At 46.0% G+C, this 25728-nt stretch overlaps 1 protein-coding gene across 2 annotated transcripts in view; it reads left to right on the forward strand.

Moving 5' to 3' along the window:
• Window positions 1-641: 641 nt before the first annotated feature.
• The window catches only part of CAMK1G (calcium/calmodulin-dependent protein kinase IG), a 37792-nt gene continuing 12705 nt past the window's right edge, over window positions 642-25728 (forward strand). Inside the window, exons 1-3 of one of the 2 annotated variants that reach the window (XM_006887942.1) lie at window positions 642-716; window positions 15907-16027; window positions 22271-22399. In XM_006887942.1, coding sequence (XP_006888004.1) covers window positions 15936-16027; window positions 22271-22399 — 221 coding nt within the window. In that variant the 5' untranslated portion in view covers window positions 642-716; window positions 15907-15935. Of the gene's footprint in view, window positions 868-15906; window positions 16028-22270; window positions 22400-25728 lie in introns of both variants that reach the window. The other variant, XM_006887943.1, reaches the window with a different exon arrangement.

The raw sequence follows: 25728 nt of genomic DNA on the forward strand, positions 1-25728 counted from the left end.
GACTGCTCCAGAAGGTGCATTTGTTGATTGCCATCGAGTTGAGCATGACTCATAGCGATTCTATGAACAAAAGACCTGAAGCCTTTCTCTAACTATTCTTTCTCCAAGTTCATGGTTTCCAGAGGCATGTTGTTTAGGAAGTGGACGCCACTCCTGCTTCTACACCTGTCTTAAAACTGGGAACTCCACCAAACACCATATCCACCACGGATAATGGTTATGCCATTTGACACCACAACGGTACAAAGTTCAGCATCAATCCAGCACGTGAGCTGTTAAAAGGGAAACTGAGGCAGGCAGTCTTGGAAAGCTTCTGTGATTTTCTTTCAACCAATCCATTAGGGCCAGTGGAAGCCTGTAAGTTGATGTTATAATTTTGTTGCTTATTTTTATCTCGTCTCTCTTTCCACAAATGCAAACACACCCACAACAAACATAAAAGGCCCTCTTCAAAAAAAGCAATTTTTTTTTCCACATCAGATTGGATGCAGCTGGGAGGGAGGGATGCAGGGCAGAGGCTAGGCAGGAGAGGTGCCAGCCACCCTAGCGACTTTCACTCCCCTTTAAGGCTGCCTGGTTACGGTCCTGGGAAAGAAAACCCCTGCATTCCTCCCCTTTAATTCGGGTTATTGTTAAAGCACTGAAGCAGCTAATCCTCACAGACCTGTAGGAGCTGAAGTGGGAGCCCAAGAGCGCGATTCTTTCTGAGTCCCTGGGTAAGACGAACCTACTTTTCTTGGCTGTGGGATTGCTTTGCTTAGTGGGAGGCATGCGGCACCTGGGGAGTGGTTCGGAAAGGCCACTTTGATGAGTGACTTGGGCATCTGAGCTCCAGCTTCAGGCTTTCCTGACTCTCTAGTATCAAGGGTAAGTTGGAGCTGCCTCGGAAAATAAGCTTAAATGAGGGTCCCGCTAGGATGTCCCTGGAGCGTCATCTGGTCATCACTCCAAGGATGATTGATGAGGGGCAACATTCTGCATTTCAGGACAGAAAAAGGGGAGCAAAATATCTGTGTGCCCCACCTGCAATGCCTGCCTGCTGCATCCTGGTGACAGTCCTAGAGGCTTCCAGCTGGAGGTATGTCCTTATGGATGTCAGGACCTCCAGCTCCCTGGAAGCCTCCGTGCTGTTCAACCTTCATCTCTTAACCTCCCTGGCCCTGCCTGTCAAGTGGGGTACTGCTTGCTCTGTCTATCTCATGGGGTAGTTGTGATGGTTAGAGGAACCAGGGGGGCACACAGGTTTATAAGCTGCCTGTGGCTTTGCACTGAGTCTCGGTCCCTCCTGGCAGGGTCTGTGGTCAGGCTCCAGGCTTCCTGCTCCTGGCTGCACTGAGATGCAGAACCCAGGCATGGTGATGCTGTCAGTCACAAGACCACTCCTTCATCCTCCTCAGGGGCACATTTGTCTCCATCTTTAAACTTCTCCAGCTTAGCTCTGGAGCAAGGATGTTAAAGAGAGCTCTAGTTTTACAATCACCATCGCCCCCATCCTCACCAGGCCCCCTTCTCTCCACGTAACTTTGACGCACAAACATTAACCCTGAAGCACCCGGAGGCAGCTGCTGGGGCCAGCATTGGTCTGGCTGCAGTGGCTGACCAGCCAGCCTCCTGTCCCAAAGTCAGACAATGTGGTCATGAGGAAAATCTCTGAGAAAGGCCAAGGGGTCCAGCAGGTTCCAGCTTAGGAGATAACATTCCCCCAGATGAGAGGCCAATGACTGAGCTGAGTTCTGCCATTCTTACTAAACCAAGAGCCAAAGATGAGCCCGAGTGAACAGTGTCCAGGTCTGAAATAGATAACACCAAATGTGATAAGGGACATCACTTTACTGCTTATAATATGATTTCAATTCCTCAACTATGAGCATGCCCATTTGTCTATCTTTCCCTTCTTACAGATGGGAAAACTGAGGCTCAAGGAGATTGTCATGCCTGGGATTGCAAGGCTAGGTGCTAGCAGAGCCAGCTCTTGAACTATGTCCTCTGACAAAGTCAGTGACCTTCTCATGATAGTGTGATAGCCATGGGTGTGTGTGTGTGTGTGTGTGTGTGTGTGTGTGTAGCACACTTTAGAAAATGGGTTCAAACTATTTTGAGAGAGAAGGCTGAGGTTATAGAGAAACGGTTTGAGATGGAACCAGGAGAGGCACAGACAGTGGGCGAAGTGCTCCCAGCCTCAATTCTAAGAATTCCGAGTGCTCTCAGAATCCAGCCATCCAGCCACTCCCAGTATGTCCTGTATATTTATAAACCCTGTGTTCCGGGGCAATCAGTCAGGTGTTGGAATTGCATGAAAACATAATAAGAATGGGGGCGGAGGTAAGTGACATCTTGGCAACCTCTGGAAAAGAGTCAACAGGTAATGCTGTGCAATGGCAGATAACTGGCATTGGAATTTGATGACCTGGAGCTCCCAGCACAGCTCTCTCATTTGCTGTCAGTTTGATTTGGGGTACTTTACTTAACATCTCTACCCATTAGTCCATCATGCATAAAATGGCATTGCAAAGTATTTACCTTAAAGGTGGCAGCAAGGCATTAAGTAAGGCAATGCATGCAAAATGCCTAGCACAATCAAATTCTCAGTCTAAGGCAGAGAAAACTGGAAGTCCTGGTAGCTGGTCTGGTTGGAAAGAAAACAAATCCCCCTGTAAGAAGAGAGTGCCTCTCTCACTCCCTCTCCCTCTCCCTCAAACACACACGCACCCACAGCCAGAAATAAATTGCCACACGGAGTGCCAGTGACGGCGCCCAGCCGCAGCCTGCCAGCACCAGGCATTGTGAATGAGCTGCAGCATGAATGAGAGGGGGAGGGCCGCGTCTGCAAACAGGCTGCGTGCCTGGTGCTACTACCGCAGGCTCACTGCCTTGGTCTGTGTCTGGGGGGCTGGGGTGAGAGCCACTGCCAGCCTTAAAAACTAGCCTGTGGGGTGAGGATGCTGCACCACTGTCAGTGAGTGTCAAGCCCATGTCCTTGGAGAAAAAGCTGTTAACACAGGGATGCATGCCACAGCCCTGTTGGGCTCAACCTAGCCTTCCCTGTGCACTACGAGTGGATTTATTTTCTCACTCCCAGGAAGCCTGTGGAGATCTAGTCAGAGGTGTTTGATGGGAATGAACAGAACAGCTGTACAAAGGAAGCACCCCTGGCTTAGAAGTTACACATTCCAGCAGAAGGTGGCAAGCAGTCAACATTACCTGTAAAAACTCCACAGGAAGGTGCCTCAGTGGAGCCCAGCATGCTGCCTGGGGAGAAGTTCAGCATGGGCAGTGTTCAGCCCTGGGTCGCCACAGATGTCTGTTGCTTTGGTTGGGTGCCAGGTGAAGTACCTGGCTTGCATTGCAGAACTGTGTGGTATGGAAAATGGCATATCTTTAAATACTAGAGTCTTTCTGAGGTGAGGTGCACACAGTGGGAGAGCCATGTGGAGCTGAGGTCGTGAAGTAAACAGCAGATCCAGGTCTTCTAATGTCAGTCAGAAGCTGTGCTCCAATCCTAAAAGTGTGAGGTTCAAGTGCACCAGCTTCTCCACAGGAGAAAGATGGGAGTCTCCTTTCATAGGGTTTACTGTGTCTGAAAACCCACTGGAGGGTCAGCTGTGGGTCAGTGCTGACTCAACAGCAAACAACAGCATCACGTGTTTGGAGATATTGGTGGTTCAGTGCTAGAATTCTTGACTCCTGTGCGGGAGACCCAGGTTCGTTTACCCAGTCAATGTAGCTGATATACAGCCACCACCCTTCTGTCTGCAGAAGTTCTCTCATTGCCTTAATGCTGGTGGCACTGTGGGCAAGCCCTCAGCTGTAACCAAAAGGTCAGCAGAGCAAACCCACCAGTTGCTCTACAGAAAGGAAGATGTGGCATAACAGTCTCTATCCATAAAGACTTGGGGACCCTACATACAGGGGCAAGGCTACTCTTTGCTGCAGGGCTGATTGATAGGAATTGGAATCAACTCAACAACAATAGGTTTGGTTATTTGGGGTTTGGGATATTAGACAGATTTCAGCAGATCTTCCAAGATTAACATAGATGAGGAAGAAAGGTCTGGTGATCTCCTTCCAAAAGTCAGTCAGTGAAAATTCATTGGTCCTCCTCAGGGATGCAGAGTTGGGCCCATGGGTTTGCTACGAATGAACTCAATCCCATGGCAGCTAGTAAAAGCTCATGTTCACTCCTAATTAGCTGCTGCTTCTCACTCTTTTGCCCTAGTGCAGAGAGATTAATTCACATGTCAGCAGTGTGAGCCTACTGGACAATACCTTAAAACAAAACAAAACAAAACAAACCAACAAAACAAAAACCAAGTTGCTATTGACATTATTCTGACTCATGGTAACCCCATGTGTGTCAGAGCAGAGCTGTGCCCTGTGGGATTTTTCAGTCGCAGTCTTTCAGATGTAGATCATAAGGCCTTTCTCAAGAGCTTCCTTTGAATGGACTTGAACCTCCACCCTTTTGATTGGCAGCTCAGCATTTTGACTGTTCCTATCATCCAGAAACTTCCGAGAGTACCTTGTTGTTGTTGTTGTCGTTGCTGTTGCTGCTTGCTTTTGTTGTTACCAGTGCCATCGAGTTGTCTATGATTCGTAGCAAACCTGTGAACAACGGATCTCAACTCTGCCCTGTCCTGTGCCATCCGCTCATGAACTCTGACAAACTCAAGCTCATCATTGCAGTCACCTAGTCAATCCATCTAGCCAAGGGTCTTCTTTTTCTCTGTTCCTCCTCCTTTCAAGTATGACAACTTTTCTAAGGACTAGCCCCTCCTAACAACATGTCCAACGTATGAGAGACAAAGCTCCACCATCTTTGCCTCCAAGGAGCACTTGGGGTGCACATTTTCAAAGACTTATTATCTGTCTCTTCTTTTAAGTCTACGGGATATTCAGTACTCTTCTCCATCATCAGCACTCAAAAGCATCAAATCTTCTTCTGTCATCCTTATTTGTTGTTCAACTTTCAGATGCATAGCAAGCAATGGAAAAGATCATGGTTTGGATCAGGTGCATAGCACAGTAGATGTAAGAAAATACTTTCACGTGCATTGTTATATTGGATCTTCCTGAGAAAGCTGAGAGATAGATAGGCAGACGAGGGATCATTCTTTCCCTTCCGCAACTGAGGAAAGTGAGGCCCATTATGGTTAGAAGCATGCAAAGAATAACTGGTCTTAGAGCCACCCTGCTCTCCAAGTCACCAGAGGAAGCAGTGGGGCGCTCTCCCCCACCTTCTCCTCTCCAATAGACACAGGGCCCCCATGAACAGACCCATGCATCTGGCTCTTACAGACACAAGAGTTTCTAGGTTAAACTCAGATGTGAATATGAGCGTGAAGTAAGCTACAATTGAAAAATCTCCTTCCTTGGTGATTTTGTCAACCTCCATGCTGAGCTGGTTTTGTAGGTGCAGGTTTGGCATGCTGGGGAACAGTGGGTAATGTTCATGATGGGATGTCTGTCCAGCCACAACTCTCCAGAAGCCTTTAAGGGCCCAGGGCACGACTTTTGGCAAGTTTGGGGCCATTTGTATTGTAACACAAATGGGAAATCAGTTCTGACGGCAAGGTAGGCTTGACTGACTGGTGGCACCAGGCTGCAAGAAATGTGGACTATGGTTCAAACAAATCATGACGCATTGGAGATGTCTTCGTTCCCATTTTCCCGAGGGTGCTCTGATGTTAACAGATGACATGAAAAGATTTCACAACCTCCTAAAGTTAGAATGTGCCAAATTAAACGGCATCCAACAGATGTCTTTAATCATCCTCAGAACCTTTAATAGGCTACTGAGAACCATAAGTCTCCAAGTAGGGGGCCGGAAAGGGAAAGCAGTCCTACTTTACTAAAAGAGAGTCTCCTGAGACAAAGATCCTAAAAAGCAAACTTCAGGGAACCTTGGTCTGGTCCAACCTTATTCTCCAAGGAGGAAGACAGGAACCCTAGAAGTCTCGTGCTCCTCTCAGTACTGCCCAGCTCCTCGGTGACATGCTGAGATGGAGGCCAAGAATGAAAATTCCTTCTAATCTGCCTCTTCACATAGCAGGTGATGGAAGGGACAATGCAGGATCTGGTGGGACCCAAGCAAGAAGACATCCTAGCTGTATAGCCTTTTATTCCCTTTATAACGAAAGGACTGATACTTATCCACACTACCATATGCCCCTGCCAGAAGCAGAGAGCACATTTTATTAAAGATGACCCAGCTGATAACCTCCCTCCCAAGACCCACAGACCATACTGAGTCTTGCTTCTAAAGAACAGAAAACGCAGGAAGTGGAGGTTATATATAAAGTGGTATTACAGAGTTGGGCAGAGCTCAGAGGAAGGCTCTGCGACGTGCTCATCATGACCCACAGTGGTCCATGCGTCTTCAGGAAAGGCTTGTGAGAACACAGGAAGGCAGGACAGCTTTTTCCTCCCATGCAGTTCAGACTCAGCCATTGTCTGTGGGTGGGAGGCTGCTGGGGAGCTCCTCAAAAGATTCCCTCCCTCCTTCTCCCTATCTAATCTGTTTGGCCTGAAACACCATCACAGGGAATAAACTGTGTCCATTTTAAGAATACACTGTGGCTTCAAGGAGTCTTGGTTGCACGGTGGTTAAATACATGGATACTAAACACAAGGTTGGCAGTTCAGATCTACCAGGAGACAGATAAGGTTATTTACTTCTGTAACAATCACAGCTTTTGAAAGCCCGTGGCGCGGTTCTACTGAGTCATATAAGCTATCATTGTTTGGTTTTAAAAATGTTGTTTGAGTGAAAGTTTACAAACCATATTGCATTTTCATTCCATCATCCATAGACTTTGCTGTGAGTGACTCTCCTGCCAACCCTAATGGGAACTATGGCTTTTAGTAAACACACACTGGATTAAATAGAGTTGAATTCCTTTGGATTAAAGCATGATGTCTCAAGACTCTGGAACATCTGATTAGAAGGATAACACCCTTAAGCTCTTAGTCCAGCTTGGTTATTAATAAATACTGAAATGGCTGGAACTCAAAGCCAGAACTTTGGATAGAAAGGCTATGCAGGGTGAGGGATCAGAGAGGGAGACTTGGGAGTGTGAGATCTTGGGGTCACCTAGAACCCTCAGAGTGTATTGAGGACAATGAGGTCACTGTAGCCAAGCAGCCCTCACAGTTCTGTATGGGGCCAGGGCCACCCTGCGGGTAGATGTAGCTGGCGGAGAGAAGGATGGTGGAGGCTCCCAGATTGGAGTATATGAAGGGCACCTGCTCCTGGGCTCTGGGCCCAGCCATCTCTCACCAGCATCTGATAAATAGTTGGGCTTGCTGCCGCCAGGCACTACACAGCCTGATGCCAGGGCCAGGAAGAGCTCGCTGTCAGCAGCAGCCTCCACCTCAAGGCTGTATAGCCTGCCTGAAGTTCAAGGAAAACAATGTTTCCCTTCATTCTCCTCCCCAACTGCAAAGCTCCCCCCAGACATCAGTAAGCCCATTGGCATCATCTGACTGAGCCCTCCCTAAGAAAATTAGGCACTCCAGTTTCAAGGGACATAGTGAAACAGACATCTTCAGTCCTGTGCAGCTATTTTCCTGTCTGCAAACACATCGACAGGATAATTTCGGGTTGTCACATGAAGAAAGGGGACAGGTCCACACAGCAGGCCATCTTAGTTGGGAAGTGAACTCACTCCAGACAGAATGGTCAGAGCAGGTCTCTTCAGAGTGTCCCCAGGAAAAACTGGCCCCATGTTGTCCATTTCTGAAGTCATGATGGTGGAGTGAGACAAGACAACTCCACGTGCTGTGGCCTTTCACCTCTCCTGTTGTCCTGCAAAAGGCAGGGTGTCACAGAAAAAATGTAGAAAAGCAAAGCCCTGTGGCTCTGCCTCTCAGGACTCAGGTCTGCTTACTCCCTGCAGAACCACCTCAGGGCTACATTCTCCCATCAGTCAACACTCACCGTAAGTTTGTTGTTGTGGTGGGCTTCCTTCCAGCCTACCCATCATTCGCAGGATATTCCTGGAAATCCTTCTTGTTGGGGAGGGAAGGTTCCAGCCGGCCTCAGCCACAGACGGCCACGTCCATGGCATCTCCTGAGCTGCAGTGTGAAATCCGCTCTAAACCTCACAGGTCTGTAGTGGCCTGGCCGCTCTGAGCTTTGAAACTCAAAGCGATTTGTTACTAGAAATAGAGTGAGAAGCAGGCAGTGCTTTGGAAACAAATGATAGCAATAGAGGAGCTTCCAGCTTCTTCTCTTTTTTAAAGGCCAACATTACTGACCCTCTAGCTGGTTTTCAGAAACAATATATCTCAGGGGAAGAGACCGTCCATTCTTTTTTTGAGGATCAGCTAGTGGATTCGAACCATGTGCCTTTTGGGTTACAGTGCAGCTTCTTACTACTAGGCAGCTACCATAAGTCTTACTTCTCCACAAAGCCTCCCTCATCTGCCTACACACTAGACATGGCTTCTCCTTCATTGATTGCATATATGTAGGTTGGACCCGCAGTGTGTGCCAGGCACTGTGCTAGGATCTACAGTCCCTGCCCAAGATAGTGTCACATGGTCCCTGCCCTTTAGGAGCTCACAGGCTGACAAGGGAAAGTGACAAGTCAGCAGATGGCTGAAATTGCTGCTCAACCCTTTTGGCCCTGACCCAACCTGTTCATTCATTTGTCAGTGCTCATTAACCTGTTTTTCAATTGTTTATTTGCCTATCTATGTGATCTTTCCAGTTTGATTTGTAAGTATGTTCAAGGCTACACTCACAGAAGTTTTTCGTTTTGCTTAAAACAGCAAGTGTGTTTAAATCTGCCTGGGTGTCGTAGACATTTCTGTATTTAGTCCGGAGGGGAAGGAACCCTGCTGGTGAAGTGGTTAATGTTGGCTTAATAACCAAAAAAATCAGTGGTTTGAACCCACCTGCGGCTCATTGTGAGAACGAGGTGGCAGTGTCTTTCTGTAAAGGGTACAGCCTCAGAAACCCGATGGGGAAGTGCTGCTCTGTCGTATAAGGTTGCTGTGAGTTGGAGTCAACTGTACAGCATTGCGTGTATTTTGTTTTGTTTTGTTCGGATTTTATTTTTAGCCCAGTAGTGGAGACCCTGGGCCATGTAAAAATAATTGTTTGCCTTTCAGTTGTGTAGTTGGCTGCTGGAATCCAGGCAAAGGCACTGCGGAAGACAGGCCTGGTGGTCTGCTTCCAAAAGGCCGCCCCAGCCTAGAAAACCCTGTGGAGCAATTCTACTCTGTGCACGTGGCATCACCACATGCACTCAACAGTAACTAACAGTAACTCTAGTACAGTGAGTGGGTACACAAAAGGTGTCCCATAAGTGATGAATGAAGTGTTATTACCTTTAACAGCTCAGAGGTAGTGCCATGAAGAAGGTCGTTTCTTTGGGCAGGGGCTCTTTATGTAGGATATTCCTGGAAATCCTTCTTGTTGGGGGCGGGGGGGGGGGGGAAGGAGGTTCCAGCCGGCCTCAGCCACAAATGGCCACGTCCATGGCATCTCCTGAGCTGCAGTGTGAAATCCGCTCTAAACCTCTCAGGTCTACAGTGGCTTGGCCGCTCTGAGCTTTGAAACCCAATGCAATTTGTTACTAGAAATAGAGTGAGAGGCAGGCAGTGCTTTGGAAACAAATGATAGCAATAGGGGAGCTTCCAGCTGCTTCTTCTTTTTTAAAAAAAAAAGTAATAATAGGCCAACATTGCAAAAGTCAAGAGCAGAGGGGGGAGGGTTTTAATGGAAAGAAGCTGGATGTTGCAAGGGAAAGTGAAGCAAGTGTTCTTGGAGCCCCCTGCTAGCCCTCAACCCCCGGAAGCAGGGGACAGGAGACCTTAAACAGATTTTAGAAGCCCAGGAAAGACTGGCTTAGGGATGGGGTGGAGCAGACTCTCAGATCTGGCCCTCTGAGTTTTCCACGATGCAGTGACAATGGAACAAAATTGCCAGGGTTGAGCGTATGGGAGGAAGGGTGGGCGGGAAAGATGTTTTCTTATAGCTAAGAATACTATGTTTTTAAGCTATTTGAGAGCAATGAGAAAAGAAGGAACAGTGAGTACAGATCTGTTAATGAGGTGGTGAGGCCTCCTGGAGAGCAGGCGGTCACACTGTGGGGGCTCCAGGAGCCGGTGTGACAGAAGCTTTACTTGTGGTGCTGGAGCTGGAGCTGAGGTGCTGGACAGGCTCCTCCCTGGGAAGCAGAGGAGCTCTGCAGTTCTGTGGAAAGGGAGAGAGACAGAGAGCCAGACAGAAGAACTGGGGGTCCGCTTGCTTTGCTCCTTTAAACCTCCGCCCCTTTACCTCCATCCCACACTCTTGAGATTTCCCAGCTGTGATGTGTTCATACAGTGAGAAGCATGGCCCCAGCTCAGGTGTTAAGCATCCCAATAAATGGAAGCAGCTAGAGTTAGGGTCAGAATTTGCAGAACAGGACCTGGCTAACAATACCCCCTCTACCCACTTATTCTAGTATTTCATTCTCTGCCAAGCAGTCTCTGCCAGTCAGGGTCCCTTTGTTTGTGTTTTGTAGACCGTGTCCTCGAAATCAAGAGTCAAGCTGTCATTGCTGGCAAGTCCTCCGCTGGCCAGTGACTGGACCCTGAGCTGCTCTGGTCCCTCTGAGCTGACCCTTACTGACCACTCCGACAAGAAGCAGCAAATCAACAAACAGCCTGAAGACACAAACACAACCACCAGTTCTACCTATGGCTGGACCAAAGGAGAAGGAATTCTTCCGTTTCGCAAATGCTTTGTTAGCACAATAGTGGTACAAATGGTTAATATGCTTGGCTGTTAAAGGAAAAGTTGGAGGTTCAATTCCACCCACTAGCACCTCAGAAGACAGGCTTAGCAATCTACTTCTGAAGAAGCAGTCATTGAAAACCCTATGGAGCCCAATTCCACCCTGACACACATGGGGCTGTCAGGCGTCCGAATTGACTCCATGGCAACGGGTTGGTTATTTCTTACGTAGATGGGTTGTAAATGTACAGTTGTAAGTAAATGTGCAGTTGTAAATGTACAGACTGTGTTAAGATGTGCAAAGAAACTACAGCTTCTTCATCTTCTAGATTACCTTCCTCATTCATTCCCCTTCCATGAGGTAGCAACAAAGAGGATGAGAAAATCGAATTTTCACTTGTCCATTAATAACGTCTCATATTCTGGGCGTGTTGCAAGGAGGGACCGGTCCTTGGAGAGGAACATTATGCTGGGGAGGGTGGAGGGACAGCGCAGGAGGGGAAGAACCTCTATGAGGTGGATTGATTCAGTGACTAGGGTAATGGGGGTGGGTGTGTAAGAGACAATAAGGTTGGCTCAGGACAGAGCAGTATTCAGAGCTATTGTACATAGGGTCACTATGAGTCGAAAGCAACATGACAGCACATAATAACAAACAATATCATCTCAATACCTTCAGGATTAAAGACCCTCATTTAGATCCAAGAGCCTCTTTCAGAAAAATGCACATGGTTTTTCTCATTCTGCCCCGTATGAAGATGGCATTATGTAGTATAAGGCACCCGGTACTGAATTCTTGTCACTGTCATATGGGAGAAAGGGGTCTCAGACTCACCAGAGACCTCAGCGTATTACAGTCCTCTGAGACCTCCCCAGAAGCTGACTCAGATCTTTGGGATGTGATTGTCCTTCCAGGCCACAGCGGTCACTCTTCACTGATAGCCCTGATCCCAGCCATTGACTTCCATTACTGATCCCAGTCATTGTCCTCCAGCACCTCACCCTTCAGGACCGTGGCAGTGCTGAGCTTGTAAATGTTTAACAATCTATTCTCAATTTCTGTGTGTGGTGGGAGGAGCCCTGACTTGTGCTTTTTTACCTGTTTCCATGGTGTAAGTACTCCCACAACGGTCAATTATGAGCTAACAACGTGATGCCAGTAAACACAGAGTTGGGAAGTTGTTAGGTGCTGTCGAGTGGAATATGACTCATAGCACCCTCATGAATAACGGATCTGAAGCCAGTCCCAGCCTGTGCGGTCCACATCATCTCTGACACACTTGAGCCCATTGCTGCAGTCACCTCATCAATCAGTCCATGTCACTAGGAGTTGTCCTCTCTTTTGCTGACTCTCCACCTCTCCAAGCATGTCCCTTTCCAAGGAAAAGCTGTCCTCCTAACAACACACCCAAAGTATGAGAGACAAAGCTTCACCATCTTTGTCTTTAGAGTGTTCTCAAAGGAGCATTGTGGCTGCACTTTTCCCAAGACATATCTGTTTGTTCTTTTCACAGTCTGTGGTATATTCTGGACTCTTCTCTAATGCCATAGCTCAAAGGCATCAATTCTTCTTCTGTCATCTTTAAGGTGTACACAATTCCTTCCCCTGAGCTGGTATAATCGGGTCCAGTATGCCATTGCTCCTGTAGAGAGAGAGACTAAGAGCCCCTGCTTGCCATAAAAGCACTGACTTAGACCCACCTGTTCCCTCCCCTCTCCCTCCGTGCCTGCCCCATGATTGCTTAACGTCCTTTTTCAGGGGGCTGCAATCAGTCCTGCCTGCCTGCCTCTTAGTAGAGTACTGGAGAGCCCATACGTCCAGGTAACCAGCCACTCCCACTCCTCCTGCATAAACAGTGGACCTGAAGAGTATAACGGTTAACTTTTACATCTCCTTCACATCATACAACAATACAACTTCTCTAACTCCTCCCCAATATTCACCTGGACCAAAATAGAAGTCTTTCCACCTCTTCTTCCTCTGAAGGGAGCTCTGGATGCCTAGTAAAGTGTTGTGCTGACAACACTAAAGCAGATGGTTCAAATACACCTGCAGGATGAAGAGGGGAGATCTTCCATGAGACTCACAGCTTGGGGAAACCCACTGGATCAACTAGGAGTCAGCTTTAACTCAACATCAATGAGTCTTCTTCTATTGCAAAGACCTAACTTAGGACACATTCTGCTTTTCTCAGTCCCTTATGGATGCTAGTTTTAATGGAAGAAGATGTTTCCCTAGTTTATGACAGTGTCTTTCGTATGTACCTGACAATACGGAAGTCATAGAAGACTTGGAACTGGAGGTACCAAGATCAAAGATTGGTTTGCAATAGAACGTAAACCCAAAGAGCTCCTTAGAGACAAGAAGGGCAGTACTTCATCTCCTTCATTCTATTTTGGACATATAGTCAAGAGGGACCAGTCATTGGAAAAAGACATTGTGCTGGGAAAGGTCGAGGGTCAGAGAAAGAGAGGAAGAACACTGACAAGATGAGTGGACACAATAACAATAACAACGGTCTATTTAGATCCGAGATCATGAGGAAGGTGCAGGGTAGGTCACTGTTCAGAGCTGTTCACCGGGTCTCTGTGAGTCATAGCTGAGTCAATGGCACCTACCAGCAACCCCTACCTCTGTTATAAGGATTTATTATGTGTGAGGCAAGGTGCTAAGTGTCTATGCACACCATTTCATTTAATCTTCACCAAAATCCAGATGGTCTGTGCCCCAGATTTACACATGAAGCCAGAGACTCAAAGACGTCAGTGACATACCTAAGGCCATCTGATTAGTAACTATCAGAGTTGGGCTTGGAACTCAGGTCTCCCTAACCTCCAAACCTATACTCTTTGTCTAGTGCTAAACTGTGGTGCCACAACATACCTCCTTATTCTGAAGCTAATTATGATTTTTAATGAGACAGGAAAGCAGTTGCCTAAGACAGGATGATGTCAGACATACATTTCTCCTTCTCTGTCAGGTCCAAGACCTAGAAAGAAAAATGCACCAGTAGAAGTTGTGTCTCACCCATCACTCACAGATACTTAATACCCTGTCTTACCTATAATAACTGGTAACAAAGGCAAAGAAATCAAAGGAACAGTGGTTCCTTCCACTCTGTCCCGTCGCAAGAACACTCTGCTCACTGATATTCTTGTTCTCCACAAAGGCATCATCAATCCTCTTGCCAGAAACCTAGAAGTGATCCCAGCACACAGCAGCTGAGGAGTCTCACAGTATTGACCCTTAGAATCTATTCCAGGTCCCAAACCTCTCTCCTCAACCACCACCTTCCTGGACTTTTGAAATAAGAGTCCTGTCCATTCTCCAGCATCAGTGTGTATCTCCTTATAATCCATTCATTCTCCACGAAGCAGCAAGAGCAATCTCACTCAACATCAATGATAGTATTGAATTCTACTACTAGAAATATGTCAATATCTTCCTGTTTCATTGAAATAAAATGTAAACTCTTTCTCAGGGTCTATAGTCTGTCTGGCCCCTACAACCTCTCTCTTCCCACCTCATGTCACCCTCCCCTAGTTCATCCCACCAGGTACCCTCATCCTTAGTGTACAGAGCACATGGAACTCTTTCTTTACTTCAGGTTTTTGTATTTTATCGCTTCTGCTGAAATGCTTTCCCACATGCTTCTTTGCTTAGCTGGCTCTTTCACAAATTTTTGGCTGCCTCCTCAGACATTCCCTGACAGCTTTATCTATAGAAGCTCCTCCTTATTTTTCTCTTCATCTCCCCACAATTTGTAACCATGCCATGCAGGTTTGGTGGGTTGGTTTGTGTGTGTGTGTCTCTCTCTCTCTTTATTTCTATCCCCCCCCCCCTTATTCCCTGTCTCCTCCTCTCGACTGTAAACTCCAGGACTGCAGGGCCCCTTATCCCACTGCCCATCAGCACAGCACACACCCAGCACCTGAAGGACGCGGTGGAAGTTGCTGGTCATCCTCAAGTCAGTTCCACCTTGTTACAACCCCATGTGTGCTGAGTGGAACTGCTCCATTGGCTTGTCAAGGCTGTGACCTTTTGGAAACAGATCGCCAGGCTTGTCTTCTGAGGCACCTCTGGATGGGTTCAAACAGCCAATCTTAGATAGGGGTTGAGCACTTAACTGTCTGTACCACCCAGGGACTCCTAATCCTGGTACCAAACTCCCTGTCTTCAAGCCAAGTCCAACTTCTAATGACCCTCCCCGGGGTTCCCAAGGTGGTAAATCTTTACGGAGGAGATCCGTCCGTCTCCGGAGCTGCTGGTGGACGTGAACACACACTGTGCCACCAGTGCCCCTTACATCTGGTAGATAGCGGGTGCTTAATAGTGATTTGATGACTCTTGAATGAATATGGTTACTAGAAAATTCTGATATCAATTTTTTCTGTTTGTAATGAGTAACTAATATTTTCTCAAGACAGTGCTAAAGAGAGGCACGATGATGCTAATTCTTGTACTCTTCATTTAACCCATGACAGGTAGGAGAGAGATAGGAGTAAAGAGAAGCAAGGAAGTGGCAGGGCTGTGCTATTAGGAAAACAGGTTGGCTAGCTAGTGGGAATAAACACCTTGCCCGTCATAAAGTAACAACAGTAGATCTCCGAAGTCCGAGTATCTCCATGTTAAGCTGTATGTGTATGTGTTACTGTTGTCAAGTCCCATCGAGTTAGAACCAACTTGCAGCTGACCTGCCAGCAGGTTCTCAGAGGCTGTGAATCACATGAGAGGAGATTGCCTACCTTTGTCCTGTGGAATTGTTGGTGGATTTGAACTACCAGCCTCTGGCTTGGCAGCTCAATTCCCTACCCACCAGGCCACCAGAGCTCCCTATGATAGATTAGTACACTTCAGAAATAGGTTACAAAGGGCAGCTTCCACCACTGTCTCTAAACTCCCCAGAGCAGAGATTGGACCTCACTGGTCTTGTGTTCATAGTACTAGCACAGGGGCATGTGGTGAAGTTGCAGTAGCATTGTTATAGCAGTTAACAAAAAGCAAGTGAAGATAATAGTCTCTATTCCCCGCTCCCCCACCCCAAGTATGCTGCTATTGCTCCTAATCCTTCCTTCTGACTCTTAGACAATTCTTCTCTCAACTTGCTATAATTTTATGTGGCAAATTGGCTGATCAGAGCCTGTCTTCCATGTTTCCCTTCTTCCTTCTCCAAACAAAGCTTCCCCAGAAGCTTCAACTCTGGAGGCAATGGGTCGAAAGGAAGATGACGACTGCAGTTCCTGGAAAAAGCAGACCACCAACATCAGGAAAACCTTCATCTTCATGGAAGTGCTGGGATCGTAAGTCCAAGGGCTGGGGAGACCTGAGCTGAGCTGGGCTACCTGCTGTGGGGAGTTGGAAAACAAATTTCTGGGCTAGCAGTAACTGGCGGACAGGGCCTGAGGCTCACTATTAGAATTTCAGTGGCTCAAAGGGAGCCTCTGGGAGTCCTTGGGTGGTCAGCCATAGATGCTAACAGAAAGGTTGGTGTTTTGAGTCAACCCAGAGCCTCTTAGAAGAGAGGCACGATGACCTATTTCCAGAAAATGAGCTCTCGGGAACCCTGCAGCTCACAGCTCTGCTGACACGCACGGGGTTTCCATGAGTCAGGTTTGACTCACAGCAACTGATAAGTTAAGAAAAGTTTTCTAGTTTGCAAGGTGGGCTAGGGGGAGGACACTTTGCGGGAGCACAGAGGACAAGTTGATACATGGAGGTCTCAGGGAGTCTCCTCCCCCAGTTTCTGCTTCTTTGTGACAGTGAGGCCCACCCTATCTTCTGAAGTTCTTCAGCACTTGAGGGCTTTCCCTTGGTCTTCCCACCCTGCTCCTTGCTTTCTCTCCTGCTAGAGAACTGGTCACTTCTGTAGATGGAAGAGAAGCAGCTCGAGGCCTGAAGAGCTAATAGGTTACACAGCCCTGGAATCAGCAGCCCGCAACCACCCTCTTCTCCCTACTTAAGTACTTTGGCTGTGTTGGAAAATAAAGTCACTCCATAGTCCAAACTTCTACCAGCCTGTGAGGTGCCTGAGCCTGCCCCTTGACAATGATTACACATCTTGTAGACCAGAGACAGCTCGTCTGGAGTCGAGGCCCCACTTATTTCTGCCTCTCCTCCAGGGGAGCGTGCAGTCTGTGACGCAGGCGGACAGTCGCTCCAGGCCGCTGGCCTCCTTGCCTCCTCAGAACCCCAGCTGGTTAGCTAATTAGTGGGAGCTAATTGGGCATGGGCAGTGAGAAGCAGTTAGCTGGCTGTCCATTTAGGCAAGCTTTCTCTTTAGCCAATTCTGGCTAAATTTAGCTCCACTCTGCCCTGCCTAGGAGGCAATGACCTCAGGCAATGATGACTGGCCGCATGCTCACTTCAGACACAGAGGAGCCAGGGATGGCCCTGAGAAGAGACCTTCGGGCCACCTCTCTCCACCATCGGCAAGCAGGGCTCTGCATCACGCTGGTCATCTGCGTTGGGCTTCTGCCAAGATGGGGGTGGCTAGAAAGGCAGTTTTTGGCAGGATACATGAGCAAGGCTTATGAGTGAATCAGAGATGATTTGCTAAGCATCTCAGAAGCCAAGAGAAAAAGGAAGAAGGAAGCCCAGGTGGTGAAGAGCTCAGGGACCATCTGCTCAGACTTGTGTTGTAGGGATGGCAACAGCATGGTCGAAAGTCATACACACCTGTCCCTGTGGAACTCCTTGAAGTCTGCCTCAATAGGTCCTAACCCTAGAGGAAGACCAGAGTCATCCTTATCACGCCAATGCCTGCCCCCACGCTCCCCAGTTTTTAAAACTATTTGCTAAAGAAGGTTTTTGTTGGTAGTTGCTGTTCAGTTGATTTGGACTCATAGCCTCCCCATCTGCCACAGTAGAACTGCTCCATAGGATTTTCTCAGCTGTGATCTTCTGGAAACACATCACTAGTCCTTTCTCGTAACTATAGAGCCACTGGGTGGGTTTGAACTACCGACCTTGTAGCTAGCAACCAAAGCCAACACTAGCTCTTGATAACCATTAATCCTATAGTCTAAATGAATGTCCCTGTTTGAAATATTTCCTAAGGAGCCCCGGTGCCCCAATGGTTACGTGCCCAATTGTTAATTGATTAGCTGGTGGTTTGAAGCCACCTGCTGCATAATGGGAGAAAAACATGGCCGTTTGCTTCTGTAACAATTAGAGCGCTGGAAACTACTCAATCAGAAACAGTTCTAGTTGGTCTTCACTGTTCATTATGAGTTAGGGTGATGGCAATGGGCACTTTTTATGATGCATATAATTGAGTCATATAATGTTCTTGTGTTTGTATTTGGCTTATTTCTCATTTGCGTCCTCCCAGGGACACCTTGACAGAAAGGCCTGGCAGTCTACTTTTTAAAAAAATCAACCACGTAAAACCTAACGGATCAGGGTTCTACTCTGACACACACGAGTGGCCATGGGTCAGAGTCACCAGACAGCAACAGTTGTGGTTTGATTTTGCCTTTATTTTACTCAGCAAAATATGTGTGTGGGTTTTTTTTTTTTTATTCATTCGTGGCATCACATTTGTCAGAAATCCTTCTCTTACTAAGGCTGAATCATAGTTCACTGCATATACATGCCACGTTGTGTCGATCTATTCGTCCATTAGGCAGCTCAGTTCATAGAGAGCGGTACTGCTAAGTCAAAGGTGACTCCTCTCTCATAGCTCAGGTCTACCAGGGGATCCGAGGGGAAAGATAGGCAGTCTCCTCAGAAGCTCACTGGAGAGTTAGCTAGGCAGTGAGTTTCAGGTTTTATAGATTGTTGACACCTCCCCTCCCCATTTATCTGTTGATGGAAAAACATGCGGATTGCTTCCACCTTTGACACACTGCTATTAACATTGGGATATAAGAATCTGCTCAAGTCACTGTTTTCAATTCTTTGGATATAAATTGTGGAGTGGAATTGCTAGGTCATACAGTAATTCTATATTTAACTTCTTGAGGCAGTACAAATTGTTTTTTCACCAGGATTTGTTCCTCCAACTTTTAATTCTGAAAAAGCCTTTAAGTATAAATAGTGACATAATAGTATAATTAACAGGAATATGCCTACCATCCGAGTTCAACAGTGTTCTTATTTTACACATTCACTCACACATATGCTTTTTTCTCATTTACTTGAAAGTTGCAAACAACATGACTCTGTTGCCTGTGAATCTTCTGCCTGCATCTTCTAATAAGAAAGATATTTTCTTACACATCCACAAAATCATTGTCACACTCCAGCAGATTACAGGAATTCCCTAAACTCTGGTGGCTTAGATGTAAGGAGTTGTCCTGCCAGCCCAAAGGCACAAAGTTCAAATCAATCAGATATTCTGTTGGAGAAAGATGGTCAGTCCCCTCATGTGCAGTCCAGGTCCTCTGAAAACCTGCCGGAGAGTCAGCTGAAAGTCAGTTTCAATTTAACAGTACCTGACTACCACACTATCCTCTTTGCTAGGTAATTCTTTTAAAAATACGGATTCCTGTTCAAAACTACTACACTAGGGTTTTTACTTTTTTAGAGATAAAAGGACAGTGGCTGGGAATTTGAGGGAGCCCAGATGAGGCAATGGTTAAAGTGCTCACTGCTAATTCACAAGTCATCAGTTTGGACCCCTGGTCACTGTGAGGGGGGAGGTAAGGCAGCCTGATTCTCCATTGGGCACTTCTACTCTGTCCTATGAGGCCGTTTATGAGCCTCAAATTCAATGACAGTGTGTTTAGGTTTTTTACGTTTTGAGTGTTCTTTTTTTTTATTTGTTTTTCTTTTGTTTTATTGGACCAGAAAGAAATATATTTTAAGTGTGAGTCTGCAGTGATCATACTGTAGCCAATCTAGCACTGGTTTGGGGGAGTGGGAGGACCCACAGGGGACAAGTCAGAGCTGTTGCAGTGGTTGGCACTGAGCAGAAGCGAAGGAGAAAGCGTCTTTATGGAGTTCAAGGGTAAGACCCCATGGTGAAGTGGGGTACAGAAGGGAGTAGCGGGAAGTGAGCAGAGTCCTCTGACCAACAGGTTCCAGAATCCCAGAACAAAGGCCTCTCTTGGTTCTCAATTCCTCTGAACAACTCACCAAGGGTAGTGACTTTCTGTTAAATCTGCCCAGACATCATCCATAGTCCTAGGACAATTTGCTTCTGAAAGCCAGCCATGTAAACTCCATGGATCACACGTCTACTCTGGCACATCGATGGTCACCACAGGCTTGAGCTGTCCCAATAGTGACTGCCTGGTTTTGCAAGTATAGAGTACCTGCAGTATTAACTGGAAAAATCTAGTCTGTGCTGGGGAGCATCCAATTCCCAATCCTCCTCTTTTTAGAAGAGAATTTTGTCCTTGGTGATCTCCACCTCAACCCTTTGTTCAGGTCCCAACCAAGAGAAGAGATATGTTTACGAGTAAGCCTTGACTCTGCATGAGTTCTTGGTTTTGACCCACACACCCTTGGTGACCGAAGACTCTCTTTTCCCAACTCTAGCATGAGGACATAATTAAGTCTTCTGAAGCAATACTGGGCATCTGGTGGCTTGTTGTCACTAGGTGTTTTCAACTCATGGAGATCCTATGAACAGCAGATCTTGGTGCTGTGTCCGGTGCCATCCTCACCATCTGATACACGAGATGTAATCACTGTGCCAATCCATTTTGTTTGGGGGTCTTCCTCTCTTACACTGACTCTCCACCATTCCAAGTATGATATCGCGAGTAGTGAGGGATTGTGCTGCCAACAAAAAAGTATGCAGTTCAAATCCACAAACTGCTCCTTTGGAGAAAGATAGGCACTTTCCTCCCGTCCAATTTACTGCCTCTGAAATCCCAACGGAGGGTCAGCTATGGGTCAGTTCTGACTCAACGGTACGTAAAAACAGCAAAGCAGCCTGAGGTCAATGAACCAGTAACATTTTATATTGTCACAGCATTTTACACCTATAGGAGGCGCTATTTACATACACAGAAGACAAAACGGGTCATCTAAATGATGTCCTCCGAGTTGTATGAATAGAAAATCTATCTAGCCCATAATGAGGGTTCAGAGTATGAATCTTAGAGCCATCCATGGGTGGCACCCCAGTTACAGATGGGGGTATCCAGAAAGTCATGTAGCTCCATCCCCTCATTCCGAACATAGGAAAGGGTGACCTGGAGATGAACAGAGCACATAAATAATCCCAATCCAAACTGCTCACCTATTTATCCATCCACTCAAACAACCATGTATTTATTTTAAACAAACAAACAAACCTGTTTTGAAAATTTCCATTTGCAGCCAAGCATATGATCTGGTACCCACCCCTACCTGGCACCCATTACTCCTGGTCTCATTCTCCACCCTCTTGTTGTTCTGTCTTCCATGATTTTTCCTCCTGATTCCTCCTAACCCCACCTGAAATATTATTTCTAACTATTCTCCTAGGCTGATTCTGTCATGCATTATTGCTGAGCTTAGGCACTCTTGAATCAACGGGCTATATATCATGTGCCACTCAGGCAGTCCGAGTGGCCATTCCTACTACAAATTAGGGGAAAGCGTCCCTTTCTTTAGGTTTATTATTGTCTTCCAGAGAAGTTTTCATAATCATACTATGAACGTGGCTCCGAGGTGAGTGGTGTCTCCTGGAGCCATGCAGGATACAACCTTCCCAGTCACAACAGAGGGCTGATGTTAAATGTCTACCTTCTGTGGATGTAACAGCCAGCACTCATCTGCATATATCCATCACTCACACTAGATTCTAGACCAGTACTGATCACAGGCCCATTACTAAGGTTTCCTCAGTGCAGCAACAGATCATTGGATGCCTAATTGCATTTCTCAAATCAAGTCCTAATTGCTTATTTGTGTTCTCCACTGGACTATTGGCTCCTTAAGAGCAGAAACACTCACCTCTTATCTCAGTGTCTAGAGCTGCCCTGGTTTCCAATAAATCCTGACTGAAGGAATGAGAGAATGAACGGATGAATGGAATAAGCTCTAAAGGCTCTGATTAACTCCGTTCCAATGACAGCTGGGGGAAACAGGAAACTCAGTCACAGGAAACACCAAGTCTTTTCTAATCAAGGTTTTTAAAGTCCTAAAAATGCTTGACTGCTATCGGGCCTTCATTCTAGAATATCCAGATGGTGGAGAAGAGGATCGTTCAGCTGTTTCCTCATTTACACTCTGCCTCTGCTTATTTATAAAAAAATATAAAAGTTGCCTTTAAGACTATTCCAACTCATGACAATCTCATGTGTGTTAGAGTACGACTATGCTCCATTGAGTTTTCAGTGGCTGGATTTTCTGTAGATTGCCAGGTATTTCTTCCGAGTTACCTCTAGATATCCTCAATCTCCAGTCTTTAAGTTAGTAGCCCAGCACGCTAACCATTTGCACAACCCATAGACTATTCTTTTCCCTGATGATACTAAAGTAATACTAGTACATGGCACCACAATGGTGGTGGAGACTAAGCACCAGCCTCTCCTCCCTTCATTTCCCCACTTGCTTGCCTCCAACAATGTTCATTAACTAAGTTTTGTGTCTTGGTGTCTCCTCAGAGGAGCGTTCTCTGAAGTTTTCCTAGTGAAGCAAAGGGTGACCGGAAAGCTCTTTGCGCTGAAGTGCATTAAGAAGTCACCTGCCTTCCGGGACAGCAGCCTGGAGAACGAGATCGCAGTGCTGAAAAAGTGAGTGGTGTTGAGGGTGGTTGGATCAGGTGCAGCTTTGGGATCACATCTCCCTCATGAATTCCCTTCGAGAAGAACTGGAGCTGGATTTTCACATCCAAAGGCCAGGCTGCTTTTAATGGATAGTTTAAATGGATAGTTTTAATGGATAGTCAAGCAGCTAATGTTAATGAGGCATGTGTCTTGACTATTTTCATTATTGTTACTTTAAGCAAATCAACTCAAGTAGTGAATGATGGCTGAGGTGATTTGTGTGTATAGGCCAGAGAAAAATTAGCTCAAAGGAACAAAAATCAATAGAAGACCAACACAAGCAAGAATTTAAAAAAAAAAAATCAAGAAAGCGGTACTGAATTTGGAAATTAGGCTCAATTTATGCCAAAGTAAATGTGGATTCCATACTAATAAATGATCAGGTATTCACAGTGGGGTTCATACGACAGCAATTGGGGATCTACACCAAAACCAGGTGAATCTCAGGACCCTCAGAAGGGTGCTGGACAAAATCCCTCATTCTCAGGAACTCACATTTCCCAGGCCAAGAAAGAGGTCGTTGTGGCTTTTTCTTGCTGTTAATTTACTTCTAACTCATATCAATCTGTGATAGACTAGAACTGTATCCATAGAGTTTCTTGACTGTAATCTTTAAGGGGAAAGAGCTCTGAAGGTATTGTCCATAGAGAACAGTAGAGCAAGTCCTAAGGGTACACCTCTGTGTTGGTTTGGATTGACCAGTGGCTCTGAATGAGAAAGCTTGGTAATCTTCTCCCACAGAAACCCAATGGAGGGTCTTGGATAAGCCAACTCCCATCAGTGGTAATGTTGTTGTTGTTGTTGAATGCTATTGAATGACCCAATGAACAAAAAATCTGAGCCCTGCTCTCTCCTGCACCATCCTCACTCTTCCTGACACACAAAAGCCCACTGAGGCAGTCACTGTGTCAATCCACCTGGTTGACGATCTTCCTGTCCTTCACTGACCCTCCACCCTTCCCAGCATCATGTCTCTCTCCAAGGAATAGCACCTCCTAGCAACCTGCCCAAAGTATGTGAGGCGAAGCCTCGTCATTCTTGCCTCCACAGAGCACTCTGGCTGCTCAATGGCAGTAAGAGAGAGAGAGAGAATCTTTAAGGGAGCAGATAACCAGAGCTTTCTCCTTCCAGAGTTTCTGAGTGGATTCATATCCCCAAACTCTCAGTTAGCAGATGAGTGTTCAACCATTGTGTCTACAGGGCTCCTTGGAGACAGGGAGGTCTCTAAATTAATAGACTCTCATCCTACTGAATATGAAACCCACCAATGGAAGGCAGATTTTGGAGGAAACGTGGATTCATTTTACCTACGTACATAGTTTTATCAAGATGAGTTATTAGGGACATTTTCAAATAAAAGAAATCTGAAAGATGAGTACATTTTTGAGGGAAACAAAAGGGCAGTGCACAAGAGGAAGAGCAAGAGGCTCCCAAAGGAGCATGAATTTTCACGCAGAATCGTGAAAGGACTACTAGGAAAAAGCAGATAAGGCCCCGAACTTTGACTGGGTAATATGAAGGTATAGGGGATGAAACCAAAGCAAAGAAGACAAATCTGACGATAAAGCATCTTGGGTCCGATGACAATAAGTGTTTCCTGTCTTCATGTAGGCAGAGAAGACTCCAAAGGAGTTTAAGGGGAAAGTACATGAATTTTAGAGCCATTTCTTCGAAGCATGGTGGAGGATGGATCACAGGCTCAGGAATGGAGACTTTACAAGATTTTCACAGTGATCTCAAGAAGGGATGAGGATATAAGCAAAGGAAGTGCCACGAGAGCTCTGGTGGCCTAGTGGGAAGGAGTTACAGTGCCAGGTCAAAGGCAGGCAGTTCAAATCCACCAACAACTCTGTGAGAGAAAAGATCAGAAATCTTCTCCTCCATAATTTATTGCATCTGAAAACCCATGGGAGGGTCAGCTCTGAGTCAGTCCTAACTTTATGACACATAACAACAGTAGCAGAATTAGTTGATAGCAAGAAGACCTAGAAGCTGTTGTTTGAACAGAACAAGGGAATACTCCATGGTTTAACAGAAAGAAAGTCATGCATCAGGGCTGTACCCTCTTTCAGTCCCTTTTAAATCTGTATGCTGAACAAATGATTTGAGAAGGTGGCCTTTATGAAAAAGGATATGGTATCAGGATCCAAGGAAGAATCATCCAGAACCTGAGTTATGCAGATGACACAATCTTGGTTGCTGAAAGTGAGGAGAACTTGAAGCATTTTGTTGTGAAAGATCAAAGGCTACAGCTTGCAATATGGACTACACCTCAACATCAAGAACAAAGATCCTCACCACTGGACCAATAGCAATATTATGATAGATGGAGAAAAGACTGACATTGTCAATGATTTCCTCTTGCTTGTATCCACAATCCATACTATCAGTATGAGCAGTCAAGAAATTAAAAAAAAATTTATTGCACTGTGAAAATCTGCTTTCAGAGACCTCTCCAAAGTATTGAAGAGAAATGATGTCATCTTAAAAAATAAGGTGTGCCTGCTTCAATCCATGGTCTTTTCATTTGGCTACTATACATCTGAGAGCTAGACAAGGAATAAGGATGACAGAAGGCGGATCAGTGCCTTTGAATTGTGGTGTTGGGGAGGATTGCTGAGTATCCCATAGACTGCCAGAAGAACAAACACATGCGTCTTGGAGAAAGTGCATAAGTGCTCCTTTGAGTGCTTCTTAGAGGCAAAGATGGTGAAGCTTTGTCTCACATACCTTGGGCATGTTGTGTTAGGACAGGCTATTCTTTCTAAGGGGCACATCATGATTGGAAAGGTGGGTAGTCAGGGAAGGAGAGGAAGACCCTCAACAAGATGGACTGTAACAGTGGCTGCTAAAATGGGATGAAGTATATCAGAGGTAATATGGATGGCAGACGATAAGATACGGTTTAGATCTTTGTTCATAGGGTTACTATAGTCATACTTGATTTGATAACACTTAACAGCAACAAGAAGACTGGATTCATATCTTTGAGAGGAAGGAATGATTGTGTTTGTGTTTACTGGTAAAGAGAACAGAAAAGCACTAAAAATGACCCTGAGTGGTGATTACATACCATGATGAATGTAATTGACGTTACTAAATTGCATACCTGAAAAACGTTGAGTTGACAAGTGTTATGTCATGTCTGTATGTATTTTACAACAAGGAAAGTTTAAAAAATTAAACTGGCTCTGAGGTAGTGTGAATAACTAAGAGCATAGCTTGACAGAGAATAGAAAAAGATGCATGGCTTTGGAAGAAGCGGAAATAAATTGCTTTGAGCATACTGCATATAG

Source organism: Elephantulus edwardii, unplaced genomic scaffold (assembly GCF_000299155.1).
Source record: "Elephantulus edwardii isolate Elephantulus edwardi_28Jun2011 unplaced genomic scaffold, EleEdw1.0 scaffold00063, whole genome shotgun sequence".
NCBI lineage: Eukaryota > Metazoa > Chordata > Mammalia > Macroscelidea > Macroscelididae > Elephantulus > Elephantulus edwardii.